This window comes from Osmerus mordax, chromosome 26 (assembly GCF_038355195.1).
Source record: "Osmerus mordax isolate fOsmMor3 chromosome 26, fOsmMor3.pri, whole genome shotgun sequence".
In the NCBI taxonomy this organism is placed as follows: domain Eukaryota; kingdom Metazoa; phylum Chordata; class Actinopteri; order Osmeriformes; family Osmeridae; genus Osmerus; species Osmerus mordax.
In genome coordinates, this window is record NC_090075.1 from 10,200,519 (window position 1) to 10,214,912 (window position 14,394).

General features: G+C 38.2%; 1 protein-coding gene across 3 annotated transcripts in view; it reads left to right on the forward strand.

The window, feature by feature from the left end:
• The window catches only part of adgrl2a (adhesion G protein-coupled receptor L2a), a 92,787-nt gene extending 79,037 nt beyond the window's left edge, over positions 1 to 13,750 (forward strand). Inside the window, exons 17-22 of one of the 3 annotated variants that reach the window (XM_067229490.1) lie at positions 3,082 to 3,173; positions 5,549 to 5,717; positions 5,939 to 6,067; positions 6,873 to 6,969; positions 10,569 to 10,621; positions 11,542 to 11,590. In XM_067229490.1, coding sequence (XP_067085591.1) covers positions 3,082 to 3,173; positions 5,549 to 5,717; positions 5,939 to 6,067; positions 6,873 to 6,969; positions 10,569 to 10,606 — 525 coding nt within the window. In that variant the 3' untranslated portion in view covers positions 10,607 to 10,621; positions 11,542 to 11,590. Of the gene's footprint in view, positions 1 to 3,081; positions 3,174 to 5,548; positions 5,718 to 5,938; positions 6,068 to 6,872; positions 6,970 to 8,539; positions 8,879 to 10,568; positions 10,622 to 11,541 lie in introns of those variants that run through there. The other 2 variants (XM_067229488.1, XM_067229489.1) reach the window with 2 other exon arrangements.
• The last annotated feature ends 644 nt before the right edge of the window (positions 13,751 to 14,394 follow it).

Consider the following 14,394-nt stretch of genomic DNA (forward strand, 5'->3'; position numbering starts at 1 on the left):
CATCTGCACCTTTAATATTTCATCCGGTTCACCCGGAGTTCAGTGTGCACACATACTCATGCTCTGGCAAAAAGCTTTCTCCTCAGTCCCACTGTGGCTAGGTGCTTCTGCATGGCTAGCGGTGATGATTCAGGAGGATAGAGAAAGGAAGGGGGAAAGAGAGAGAGGACAAGTGAGACAAGGTAACCAGGGAGTCCCTGGGGAGGGCCAAGAAAGCGTGTTGTGGGGGGCTGAGGGGGTAGGGACATGTGCTGTGAAGCTAGGTTACTTTAAAGTACTGTGTCCCTTTCCTCTGTCTCATCATATCCATGTCAGCACTTCGGGCTGTGTGAAAGGCATTTTCAAAGCGGCCCCTGCGACTCATACAAGGAGAAGAAGAGTGATATAAAGATGATGGCTGATGGCTAGGCAACAAAACGCATTTCTCCTGATTCTGTGATATAAAAAGCCTGTGCCATTTATGTTACTCTCTTTTTTTTCTTCCTCTGTTCGCCTTTCTCTCACTGGATTATTATGTGTGGCTTCATGACTGGGTGGTGGAGGGGAGTTATTGATTATCTTTGGCCTTTTTATAACTATACTGAAAGGTATGACATACCATAGGAAGTGTGTTGGTGTGAGTTGCAAAACATGTAATTGGGTGTGCTTTGCCTTCGGCAAGGGCACAACCTTTGTTCTCTCACATATATATTATTATTATTTTTATTATTCTTTTTGCCCCCCTAAAACTCAGTCAATATTTGGCCTACATAGACAACCTCGGTGTCAAAAGTTTCGTCTTGGTAGCGATTGAGTTGCTTCTATTGGAATTTACGTTCCGTTGCATGGTTTAAGTGGAAATTAAGTGTTTGTGGCGAAAAGTGAAGCTAACGGTGGCTAACTTGCTAGCCACAGTCAATGACGCTACTTACGTCACTAACGTCACGAAAACACGCGTGACTACCTTTGGCAGAACATTCGTTTCGCATCTGTTAACTTGGGGGATAGCTAGGCTAACTATAGCTTTACTGCAAGGCAGCTGCAGAAACGCCACAAGCAAAGAGGCCAGGGTGATAAATATTTACTCATTTTACTTTGTGATATGACACACAATTGTGATGTGTAATGTACAATAAAAGCTGATATTATTAAGGAAGTACATCTACTTTCGGAAACAGTAGTCTACTATTTCACTGACATATTAGCATCATGACATTAGCCTGTGTTGCCCGGGCAACACATACTACAGTGGTCTATGATGTATCTGTTTTCAATCGTTAAAATAAACATTCCTCACATATACATTTTCGTTGTAGGATTTATTCTGACATTAGTAAACGATTTGTTGGTGAAATTACCATTACCTGTGGTTTCAAACCAGTGTAGCTCACTGCAACGCTGTAGCCTCCCCGAGACACTAGTGTGAGTAGCTAACAAAAACTCCTCAGCTGTTCAAGTCAAACGGCGACAGAACATGTTCGGCACTCCCCTTACTCAAGTCTTTCAATAGTTGAAACAATCTGACTACTAACCTGAACTTCATTGCCACAGCCTAAACTTTGTCAATCTGTTCATGAAAATTATTAATTTCAGCCTAAACCGTACAACGGAACGTTAAATCGAATTCAACCAACGCGAACACAGCAGTAGTCTAGTACTGTACTGTAGTAGTAGAATTTACCGGGGCAGCTTCTCCACACAGGGCTATATCGCATTTTGCGTTGTTACTGACAATGATCGCTACCAGTGAGCTTTTTATGAATGAGCGATTTTCCACTAAATAAATGTCAAGCTTATTTACGTTTTTGGGGGCATATTTTCAGTTAGCAGATGGTACTGTTTGAATCGCGATTCTATCTTCTGCCGGTAAAGTCGTAGAATAATCTTCAAAGGGGGTTCTTTATTAATGAATGAATGCAATATGAGTAGGCTAAATGCCTGAAAATATCACGAGAAGGGACAACTTAAAAGGACGTTTAAGTCATAGAGATTAGGTCCATTTTAACACCGGTCTGCCAAATGTATTCGTTTTGATTCAGCCTGTCAGCTGCCTCTTGCAGGGGAAATGAGAAGACATCATATTTCATTCTACACTTCACTCGTATTTTGAGTTGTAAATGAGCAGCAAAAAAAAGATGCTTTTAAATCTATGTAATCTTTATAAATAATAAGTAGGCCCGATGCATTTTTATATAAAATATACAGACCCCTGTGCAACCGACGCAAGCAAGCACACCCTACAATTTCCCCAGAAATTGTATCCTCTCTAGTTCTCTTAATTTTTTCCCATTTTCTCTTACCAATGTTTAGACATTGAAAAGATAAACAAATACTTTTGAAAGGCTTTATTTGGTCATAAATGAGGGTGTTAGTTGATATTGTGAACCTTATTGATTGATTTCCAGGTTGTACACATACCAGGTTGTGTGAGTGTGTGTGCGTGCGTGCGTATGTACATGGATGTGGCATATAGTCCTGGAATAAATATTTAAAGAGTTATTTGGACCTATTTTTACTTTGTGTCTCTAAATCATGATTTTGACTTTCAAGGCCCCAAATAAATGCTCTATGAAAGAGCACAAAGTATGCTTGTCTGAAATTGATATGCACCACTGACTCAGGATTTAATGTGGTCTTAAATAAGGAAGTTGGAGCAGCTTGAATCTCCATCTGTCTTTCTCTCTCCTGTACACAATGTGGAAAAACATACCTAATTTTTTACATTTTATCACTTGTTACATGTTATGATATTTCATGTAATGAATAACTGATAGGCAACTGTACATGCTTGTTTTTCTCAAACAACAACACTGTCTGAAATGCTCATGTCTGTCAGCTCTACACAGTGCCGGACTACAACAGTGTATGTGGGTTTTTTTGCACTGCAATGGATTTTAATGGATTTCCTTGCTCTTGATTTAGAATGGCACTACATTTGGCGCCAGTCTGCAGTTTTGTAGGACGATAGACTTCTATTGCATTAGGCCGTCTCTGAAGGCACTCCTCTTTTAATAGTTATAGAAAAATTAACAGTTTTTCTTCTCCTCCTACATTATGCCATCCATCGTAATGTATTAACATGTCATTACTCTATTTTGACAGCTCAATCTCATCTTCCTGGTCATCACCATGTACAAAATGGTGAAGCACTCAACTACCCTAAAACCAGACTCCAGTCGGCTGGAAAATATAAAGTAAGTAAAGCTAATCTGTAACCCTTATACACTAAGTTACTGGTAATATACAGTTATTTGTACTTCTTCTTGCCCCTTCAAACACACCATCAGGCAGTCAGAGCCTTTTTTTCTTCTAAGGTTGAGGAAATATTTTTGGACGTGATAACATTTATGGGAAAAAGCATTATTTTTCTCTTTCATGTCAAATTCACTCTCCCTGACTTCTTCGTGTTCACAGTATCTATCTTTTTGGCCCTCTGGTAGAAATTTAAATTGTCCAGACAGAGCATTACCAGAGGAATTTAAATTCACTCCAGATATATACAATTTTACACAGAGGCTGGTGGTTTTGAATAAGAATTATCACATGACCGTCCCATAATGATGACAACATTGACTTTGCGAGTGGTTTTTGTTCTGTTCCACTGTGCTGCTGACCACAGGATTGTGTTGGCATGGAACACAGCACTCGGAGTCTGTGACTCAAGTATGCGCCGTGAGGGCGAGCCGAATGGAACAAAACATGTTTATAGTTCCAGCACCACCCCCAACTCACTCCACCCCTCTAATAAGTTTGTTTTCCTCAGTTGCTTTACAATTTGCTAAATGTTTTGGTTTGTAAAACTAAAGAGAACAATTATTTTCCATCCCTTAATTGTTTGTTTATTATCTGTTAATAGAGGGTTGATTGAATACGTTGATTTCAGGCCTCCTGACATCTGGGAGTTATTTTTATTTCCATACCTGTGTGGTATCACAGGCTCCACTCCCTTCAACCCCATATAGGAGCTGCATATCTTTCTACTTGTATTTCCTTTTATTCATTTTCTTGATAATTATGTGTTGTGTGTTCTCCATTACAGTGCAGTTGCGAAACTACACCCATGATCAGTGGTTAATCTTTGTTAACTAATTAAGACATTTACCCTGTTTACTTTTGCAAGCCTTCTCACCGGACAGAGCATCACAGCTACCTTTTAGCATTGTTTAACATTGTAGATTTTTGTTATTCTGGGCTTTTCCACAGGCAATACAGCTTGTCGTAATAATTTTTATATCTAAACAAATATATAGCAGATCATTCAACGTATTTAGTATGTAATATATATAATATAAGTCTTGAAATACAGATTACACTCTTTCCAATCAAAATAAATTCTAAATGCAAAAAGACCAATTAAAACAGTTTACATCCAATTCTGTAAGGATGATGCTCTTTATAGTATTAAATTGCCTATGCCAGTTCTCAAGAGTTGCGAACCATAAAGTAGATGGGGGATCATTGAATGTTGCATGGTAAGAGAAGGCTAATCCACAGCGTCTCCTTTCTTTTCCTGTTGCATTTCCCCTTCTCTGTCCTTTCATTCACACCAGTAATTATCGCGTTTGTGATGGATACTATAATACCGATTTGCCGGGGTAAGCCTCCACTGTGCATCCTCAATGTCTTCCTCACACAATACACACACTGTAGCACAAATGCTAATTCCACCAAGTAGATAGATACACAGTACCAGGGATCTGACAGGATCCTTTACATACGGGTTAGGGTTAAAAAGCCCTCCGTTCTTGTTAGCTTCTTAATTTTATTATGTTTGTAATTTCTCACCCATCAAAGTTGAAGAACTTTGACACAAAATGGCAACCTACCCACGCTGTGATGCATCTGATCTAATTTGTGTTTCTCTTTTCCTGCTTATCATGCTCTCTAGCTATGAAGATAATAAACCATTTATCAAGTAAGGAACACTTAGCCCAGAAGTCTGTTCTCAGCTTGTAGTTGACTCTTCCTCAACATTCGTCCTTCAACTTTTTGTCTTTCTTGTCTCTCTCACTTTATCTCTCAAGCACTCTGCCCCAAGGCTATTCATACCATTGTCCTCACTTCCATTGTCCATCGTCTCTCTGTTCAGTTTGGTGTTGTGTATCTGTACAACCTTTGAACTTTAACCTTTAGGGGTGTCTGAAGGCTTCATAGGAACCTTCAGACACCAGGCATGGGTTTCCTTCTCCTCTAACTCTTTCCTCAGCTCCGTAGCTGCCCAGTTGTCAACGTTACCCTCAGTATAAATAAATATGGTGGAGACTTGTTGAAATAATTTCAAGAAGCTCTAGGAATAACGTGGAACACTCAGTCCACTTCCTTTTTTGGAAATGTTGCCCCAATACCATCTTAGCATTGCGTAATATGGACAATTTTGTCCTTCATTATGAAAAATAAATAAATGCAGTCTTTTAAATTAATCAGATTTCTTCCTTAACAGAACGAAGCAAACAACTATTGTAATCAAGCCTTATGATTTGGGTTTCTATTTACCCTTCTTGATTTATGCAGCTGTTTTGAACACTAACTCACAATGGATTTGTCTCATTGTGTGTTTGTTTGAGTCTAGGTCCTGGGTCCTGGGAGCCTTTGCTCTGTTGTGTCTGCTGGGCCTGACTTGGTCCTTTGGATTGTTCTTCATCAATGAGTCCTCCGTGGTGATGGCCTACCTCTTTACTACATTCAACACCTTCCAAGGAATGTTTATCTTTATCTTCCACTGCCTCCTCCAGAAGAAAGTAAGTTAGTGGTCCTATCCTGCACAAATGTGACAATTTACTCATGCAGTAATAGTACATTAATCACACTTCCGTTTACTCATGCAGTAATAGTACATTAATCACACTTCCGTTTAATTACTGACATGTTTCAGTTAAAACAATATTGCCTCATTTTAGCAAAGGTATATAGAGCTGTAATGTACATTGTAGCAAAACCTTTTGAATAATTGTGCACTCAGGTCCGTAAAGAGTACAGCAAGTGCTTACGACACACATACTGCTGTGGTGGCTTGCCCACAGAGAGCTCCCACAGTTCTGCTAAGACATCCACAGCCAGGACGAGTGCCCGCTACTCCTCTGGCACACAGGTACGGTTTCTACCAGATTAGCATCCATAAAATAGGCATATATTGTAGTTCAATACAGTACAACATCAAAAGTGAAATAAGGAAATCAACTACAGAAACTAACAAACATTGTTACCAAACTCCCTATGATGTTATGATTGAGAAAGTAAGATAATTAAAGACAACATATATTTCAAATGTCGTGGGAATTATTTTCTACAGTAGTTACAGATTAGTGTAAATGGTAGCTGTGTCTAATTGTGCATACTGGAGAATAAGCCAAGAATAACAAGCAAAATCTAGTATACTGCATGAATTTTTTTTTTGCTCCTCCCCTTAGCACCTGCTTCTTCTTTTTTCTCTCACTAATGCCACATGCATGGAAAATATGAATGCACTTTTCCAAAGCATTATTTACTTTTTACTTCAAATCATTAGTTTTTACTTAAAAAATCGAAATACCAGTTGATGTGAATTATTTCCCAAGGGCACAATACTTATTTTGGATAGAAGAAAATGTTCCAACCATTGAACTTAAAATGTGTAAAAACCTTAGCAAAATTATTTTTGCTTAAATCACAGGATATTCCCCTTTTAACTTCTAAAACAATGGGACACCACGTTTTCATCAACTTCAAGATTTTGAGTATTAAAATGGTCATTTGCTGTTAAGATAATTCAGGAAGATCACATTAGGCACGTGGTACACTGTATAAGCTTAGGTCATTTAGGGCAAAGCTTACAATACCAGACGTAATGAAAGGGGATCTTTGAAGTGAAAGATGCTTCTTCAAGTCCGAATAACTATTCCTTGTTAATCTGACAGAGCCGTATCAGGAGAATGTGGAATGACACCGTAAGAAAGCAATCTGAGTCCTCCTTTATCTCAGGTGACATCAACAGCACTTCTACCCTTAACCAAGGTCAGTCACACACCTCTTTATTTCTTCACATATACCATTTACATGATAGATAGATAGAGGTCCAATACATACAATTTCAATTAAACCTGTTTGGCTTGATAGGACTTAACCATAGGAAGGCTAGCATCCCTGTGTCTGCCAACTGAGGATTACAGAAATCCCTTCTTCAAATACTTTGAGCGTTTTCACGTTGGGCAGCAAACATCAACCATGAATTGGGGGCAGCGCGGTGCTGTTTGTGCTAAAGTGCTGGCCATTCAAAGTTCAGACCTCAATCCACGAAAATAAAAAAAAATGTCCTTACTCCAAACAAGTTATTTCTGCACAAAATGGTGTGCTTTACTAGCAGAGGCTCATTAATTGGTTAGCATGTGAGGTGGCTTCTGCTATAACAGAGATCCACGAGTAGAGTAGAGGAAAAAAACTGTCATTTATTATTTAACTTGAGCACAAATATAATTATGAGAAGATGATGTTCAACTCTGGGTGACCCTGAGTGCTTAGTGTGTTGTTCAGCTATGCTGCCCTGCCTCTATCTAAAATGGGTCTCCAAGCATGCATGGAAAAGTGGGGTTACAGTGAGGTAGTCTAGACTTTAAACCCATTCACTCCCCTGCACCTCCCCCCCACTTTTACTCCCCAGCTCTTCAGTCTGCACAGGGTAGAATGGTTACGACAGGTCACATGCCGAAGCATCAATATCTATCAGTACAGTTTTTAGTTTTTCTTTCTAGAATAAACCTTATGTTATATGTTAATGTTAAGGCTGAGTATCGATCCGTCTCTGGTGTTCTGTAAAATCCCTGCCTAGTTACCCTTGAGTATAGTGTACTAAAGAGGGTTCTATCTGAAGGAAGCTCCCCTTGTCATTAAAACATCCTCTGAGACCGCCTGACAAGACAAATGGCATTTCACACAAATTGATGAATGGGACTGGAAATGCGTCATAAGGCTCTGTTCCATCTACAGAAGCACTACTACTGGGAGTGAATTTTAGTGTAGGATGAAAATGACATGGGGAGTTAGTAGAGCTAATCATAATCTGAATTAGTCAAGGAATATTCAAGCAATACATATGAGGGCGAGGCTAAGTTAGCCTTTCACATTGGGGTTTATTTCAGTTTAGGGGAAAACAATCTGAACAATTATTTAACATTGCAGTACTTTTGTGGGTAACAGGTAAATAAAGGAAAAAAGCAGTAAGTACAGTGGCATTACATTGCCCCTCTTACTAAACAAGAGAAAGACGAAAAGCTGACGTAATAATTGCCTTCTGTAGTATAATGTTGCTTTGCAACTCATTTGTGCTAGATATCAGTACAATTCATCAGGAATAAAATCACAAGTAAATGTGAAGTAAATCTAACAGTGTAGATTTTCTTCTTTGCTCATCGTCATTTAATCCTTAGCTTGATATCACAATGTCACGTTTCTTTAGTCATAATTAAACTAGCCCATAGATAAATGTCTTCAAAAAATGAATGAATAATACTGTATTTATTAGGAAAAAAATATTTGCCAATGCCTGACAAAGGAACCTGATCTTTCTTCTTCTATCTTGCTACTCCAGGAATGACGGGCAATTATCTACTAACAAATCCTCTTCTTCGACCACAAGGCACTAACAACCCTTATAACACCTTACTGGCTGAAACAGTCGTATGTAACACTCCTACGGCTCCTGTGTTTAACTCTCCAGGTGTGCTTGCTTTAACACTTCACAACACTGTTAATTCTCACTGTGCATTCTCTGTTTTGTATAGCAACTTTCTTATCTTGCTTGTTGATATCAACTGATTTATTGTGCCATTATTATAAGAAAAACAAGGAGTATCAACTTCTTCACTGTATAATACTTGCACTTAACTAGCATTCACAAATGAATAATTGACACAGCACATTATTGACAATTTAGTGAAATTCATTATTATCTACCCCTTCTGGTGTGAGATTTTTTAAATAATCATAATATTCTTTAGAATAAAACAAAGATTAACTTGAGGAAGAGAATACCGTATCTTCCTTGCTTGAATGAGGAAAATGAGCTACACTCTAAATTGCATGATTATTTGAAATTTAAGTTTAAGTCTATGCTTTTTTTCTTCTGTTTTCACGAGGATATTTCCCCTAGATGCCTGCATGCTACCATGCAAGGACAACATCAGTTTATGATTTAAATTGAATATGTGGGTTTCGAGTTATTTATTGACAAGGAGTTGTGGTATCGTAATCAAAACCATGAAAAGCCCTAAAACATCCCTCGGTATTTAAGGGGTCTAGTTTATCCAGTATTTCAGAAATATGTTAAAGGACAATGAGTATGTATTGCAATCATGTTTTAGAAATTGAAATTACATTTTCTTTTTGTTGTGTTTTTGCTTTTCCTTTATGCTTTCCTCCAGTGACCTACAGAGAGACAAGTATGGGAGTAAAACTTAACTTTGCCTATCAAATGTAAATTTTGTTCAGCATGCTTATTAAAAACAACCAAACCCTGGCACAATCAATGGTTTATTTAAGGTCATTGACATATACTCAGTGGACAAGTGGTTCACAAACTATCAAATTGTACTTTTCATTCAATTCAGTCTTGAGTGTTGGTTGAGAATGGATTTGGGAAATTTCACTTCCCATTTCTGTATCTTTCTCTTTTTTAGAGAAATAAAGAGAAAATACTGCTTTGTTACCTTGTAGCAAAGGATAATATTTAGGAAATAGAAGGGGTAATGTACCTGCACAGGTTTTTCCCTGTAGCATTGAGCTGTCTCAGTGTCCAGTTGTATTCCCGTCACATCTGTCCCCAAGTGTCCAGACGTCACCTGTCTTAAATCAAATTGTCTAATCGCAATGCGTAAACAATTTGTCTGTATGTCATTGTGCCGGTGGTTTATTTTTCATTATCTTTTCCCTTTCATATAAATTTGTTCCTCATACTTTCGATAACTTCGTTGATACTTGTTTTATTCATCTTTGTGTCTGCAAATAACATTCCCATCTTTTATCTGAACAACAGAGTGTCACCACAAAATACCCATTCCTCTTAATCTCACTCTCGTATCTCTGAATTGATCTTAATTTTCTATTGTTGCCTAACCAACTATGGCAAACTCACTCACTTCTCTGTTCCTTTTCAGCCTTTTGTCCATCTGACTAATATTTGTTCTATCACTCCTGATTTCCACAACCCCAGTGCTTGCAGACATTCTTGAAATGACTGCCATTGACCTTCCTAGCTGTGTATTATTTTTTGGGGGGGACTGCTTTTAGAGTGACTGGGGCTACACTGGAAACTGTCACTTTGATGGATGCCGAGCACAGGGCAGCAGACTTGCTCTGACCTTTGCCAGCCTTGGGCACATACTGGCATGGAACAATTGGTACCAAACTTAAACAGGCTCAAAAACGTAATGAAAATATAAACCCCCAAAACCTAAACTGTTATCATTAATTCTGAAAAACCAAAAAGCCTTGATTGCTTGTTGATTTAATTTGCTGAACCCTTGGTCTGACTAAGTTGCAAAGTTTTTTTATTTTTTGTTATTGTCAGTGATTCTTCATCATGTTACAAATAAATCATTTTATTTTCTTTTGTACATCAGCTACTCTTAGGCCAGATAGCCTGAGCAGACAGACATGATGTGAGATGTCCAAAGTGAGTCTTTTCCACCTGCTGTGTGTGATGATGTCAGATGGTGCTTGTGGGCCTCCCTATGTAGTGAGAAAGATGGCTGTCATTCTCCCAGTCTTGTTTTGATTTCCCCCACAACTCATCCTATAACGACTTGCTAGAGAATCTCCTGTCAGTGTTGTAGCTTACCCATTTGTGGCTACTCTTGTTACGTTTAACTTTGCTGTATGTTTTCTGATGGTCATGATTATAATTTTTTCTCGTTTAATGTTGTTTGGGATCCCCTCCACCCCTTTCTCACTAGTATGTTAGTCAAAGGCAACATGCTTGAGTGAATTGGAAAGGCTCTATACTTAACATTAAGGTTACATCTACCATGCAATTACATAGCAATACCTGTAGTAACAACATTGTAGTTACATATGAACTGCTATGTAGTTATATTTCAGTTTTGCGATAATTAGTTATTACACAAAAAATTGAATATGGAGGAGGTTTGGATTTCTAGGGGTAAGTAGATGTTAACACTGATACTGTTTTTGTAACAAAATCTTCAAATGTTTTTTGAAACATCCACTTACCTCTTACACACATCCCCACTACTGTGCATTATACTTTTGTAATAACCTATACTTATCATTTTATTACCTAGCAATTCCTATGTATTTGCAAGGTTTTCCTAGGTATTGCTGTGTAATTACATGGTTGTTAATGTAACCTTCATGTAAAGTGTTTTGATGCTGTGTTAGGTGCATGCATACATATTCTTAAAAAAAAGTAATTATATAGAGATAAACAACTTTTTGTCTTATGTCTTAACTAATGAACTGTCCTGTACAGCATTGAACCAGTTTTCTCACATAATGTCTCTCTCTCTTACATTATTAGAGAAATGGTTTTGACTAATATAAATCCACTCTACGTGTTTTCTTTTCTTTCTCTAGGACACTCACTGAACAACGCGAGGGAAACAAGTGCAATGGATACTCTACCGCTAAATGGTAACTTTAATAATAGCTATTCGCTCCGCAACGGGGACTATGGCGACAGTGTGCAGGTTGTAGACTGTGGCCTCAGCCTAGATGATGCTGCCTTTGAGAAAATGATCATCTCTGAGCTGGTGCACAACAACCTGCGGGCTAAGAACAACCACCACCAACAACAGCAGCACCACCACCACCTTCACCCAGAACGGATCCCGCCCAAGGTGACGGTGGGTGGGAGTAGCGGTGAAAACAATGCCATCATGGCAGACGCCTCCTCCCTGGTGCATGGTGACACAGCGGGCCTGGAGCTGCACAGCCAAGAGCTGGAGGCACCTCTCATCCCCCAGCGGACTCACTCGCTTCTCTACCAGCCTCAGAAGAGAGTGAAGACCGAGGGGATGGAGAGCTGCGGAGGTTTTGTCAGCCAGACGGCAGAGCCAAACAACAGCCTGCAGTCCCCCAACAGAGACTCCTTGTACACTAGTATGCCTAACCTGAGGGACTCTCCATTCCCCGAGAGCAGCCCCGACGTAGAGGAGGACCTCTCCTCCCCCTCCAAAAGGAGTGAGAACGAGGACGTTTACTACAAGAGCATGCCTAACTTAGGATCTGGACACCAGCTCCAAGCATACTACCAGATCAGTCGAGGGAACAGTGATGGTTATATTATTCCTATTACTAAAGAGGGCTGTACACCTGAAGGAGATGTACGGGAAGGACAGATGCAGTTAGTGACAAGCCTTTAAGATTGAAATCACCATATTTTCTTCTCCGTACCAGCCCTATCTTTTGGAGGACACACTCTGAGAGAGGTTGTGGAAGTGGCTAGAGCCCAAACCAAACTGTCCCACTACCATCCCCTTTAACCCTCTTTTACCCTTACACAGACAAACAGACTTAAGTGCACAGCAACGGCAGTTCAGTGTTACTCCGATCGCTGTGAAGTTTACACAGAATGTACATACAATGCAGAGTCAATTTCAGTTTAAGAAATGAACCAATTATGTATTTAAATGTGATGCTGCTGTTGAATAACGGATACAAAAATATATATAAAAACAAAAGAATAAAAAAATAGGCTATTTCAGATCAGCAGTTTTCACTTCCATAATCCTTGTCAAAGCCTGTTTTTGTATTATATACAAAATAAAGCTTTTGGGCCAGGATGAGGACAACAATTTAACTGAGACGTTCCTGATGAATTACTTAATTAGGAATATAAGGTCCTAGAGTTACCCCCCATCACCGTGAAGTTTGGATTGTATAACCACTAGCAATCAAGCCCCTGGCCTTATATTTTCTCAATTGTACATTGAGCTGTTAAAAATGACAAAAATAGATATATTTTGTTGTATTGCTCGAGGAAAAAATTAATAAAAACAGTACATATAAAGAAACCTTTTAATTGAAAATCTAACATTTGAAGAGACTATTGTGTAAAAGTTGCACATGTTATAAAATGTGTTAATTGTTCTTACACTTTATTCATCTACATTTGAAGAAAAAAAAGATAATTAAAACAAAATGAGTCAACAAAGAACTTGATTAATGCATATTCACTTTTTCCACTTGTGAACAGTGTTTTCCTGAATGAATTTCATATTGTCAATTGCACTGGGTTTATTTGATAATGCCAAAACATGAAATTAATCTTTTCTGTCATTATATAGGTTCATGGGCAGAAATCACTTAAAACCATCTTCTGACAATAAAGTTTTTATTCATTATATATGTATTTATTACGCTTGGGTCTGAACATTAATTTATTGAAATATTTCCAAATAATGAATGGAGAATGAGCAAATATTTTCCAGCACTGGTATACATAGCTCATCTTTTTCTGTAAACTATTAAGGGGCCTATCACTATACTGATGTCAAGTTCAACACTTGTTTAACAAAACAATTAATGTGAGATTTTTTGTCAAATGCCAGTTCCTTTATTAATTTGTGTTTTTGTACTGTTTAAGACTTCAGCTTTGATTATTTTGCTATAGACAAAATATATTTTTGACTCGTTTTCCTTTAGGCATTGCAGGTTAGTCAAGCTCATTTCCCCTTTGTGTTGGAGAAGCCAAATCTTTTCATGTAATTTAATAATGAGAACTCAGGTAGGGAAAATTCAATTGTAAATGTTACTCTGTGTGGTTGTAACACTCCAATAAAAGTTCCAGTAAAAATTACATCGGTTCACAGCATTGTCCACGTAGCATATTATTGAGCACTGCTCCAGACAACATTAAAACCTGCCGTAAAACATTGTATCTCTAGCTGGCTTCAGTATGTTGGTAGGGAATTAGTTTTAAGGGTCACTGTTACAGTTTGAGAAATGTGAAGAAAATTCATCATAGTTAATAAGTATATTACTTACACAATGTCTACTCAAGAAGTCAGTCTGACATGGCTTGACATGGCCACAGCTACTACTAAATGATGGGTCATTTCCATATGATACCAACTGAAGCAGAAAACAGCTCATGGCAGGGGGGCTGGAATTTGAACTGTTTACCACTGAAATAAGTTCCTCTGACACTCCCCTGTCAGAGGAATGTTAATGTTAATGCTGTGTGGGCTGTGTGTTGATTTGGCTTTTGATATAATTGAACATAAAACATTTTGCTAAATTCTTATCGGACATTATAATCTAAGAACTGTCTTGTTTTCCATTGGTCCACACTTTGTTGTTGACCCAAATTGTTTGAGTGGTCAGCCAAATTAACTTAGCTACAATACGCAATACTACAAAAGTGTACGGTAAATAATACGTTGTATATATATGTCATTCCTTTTTACAAATTGTTTGGATGAAATA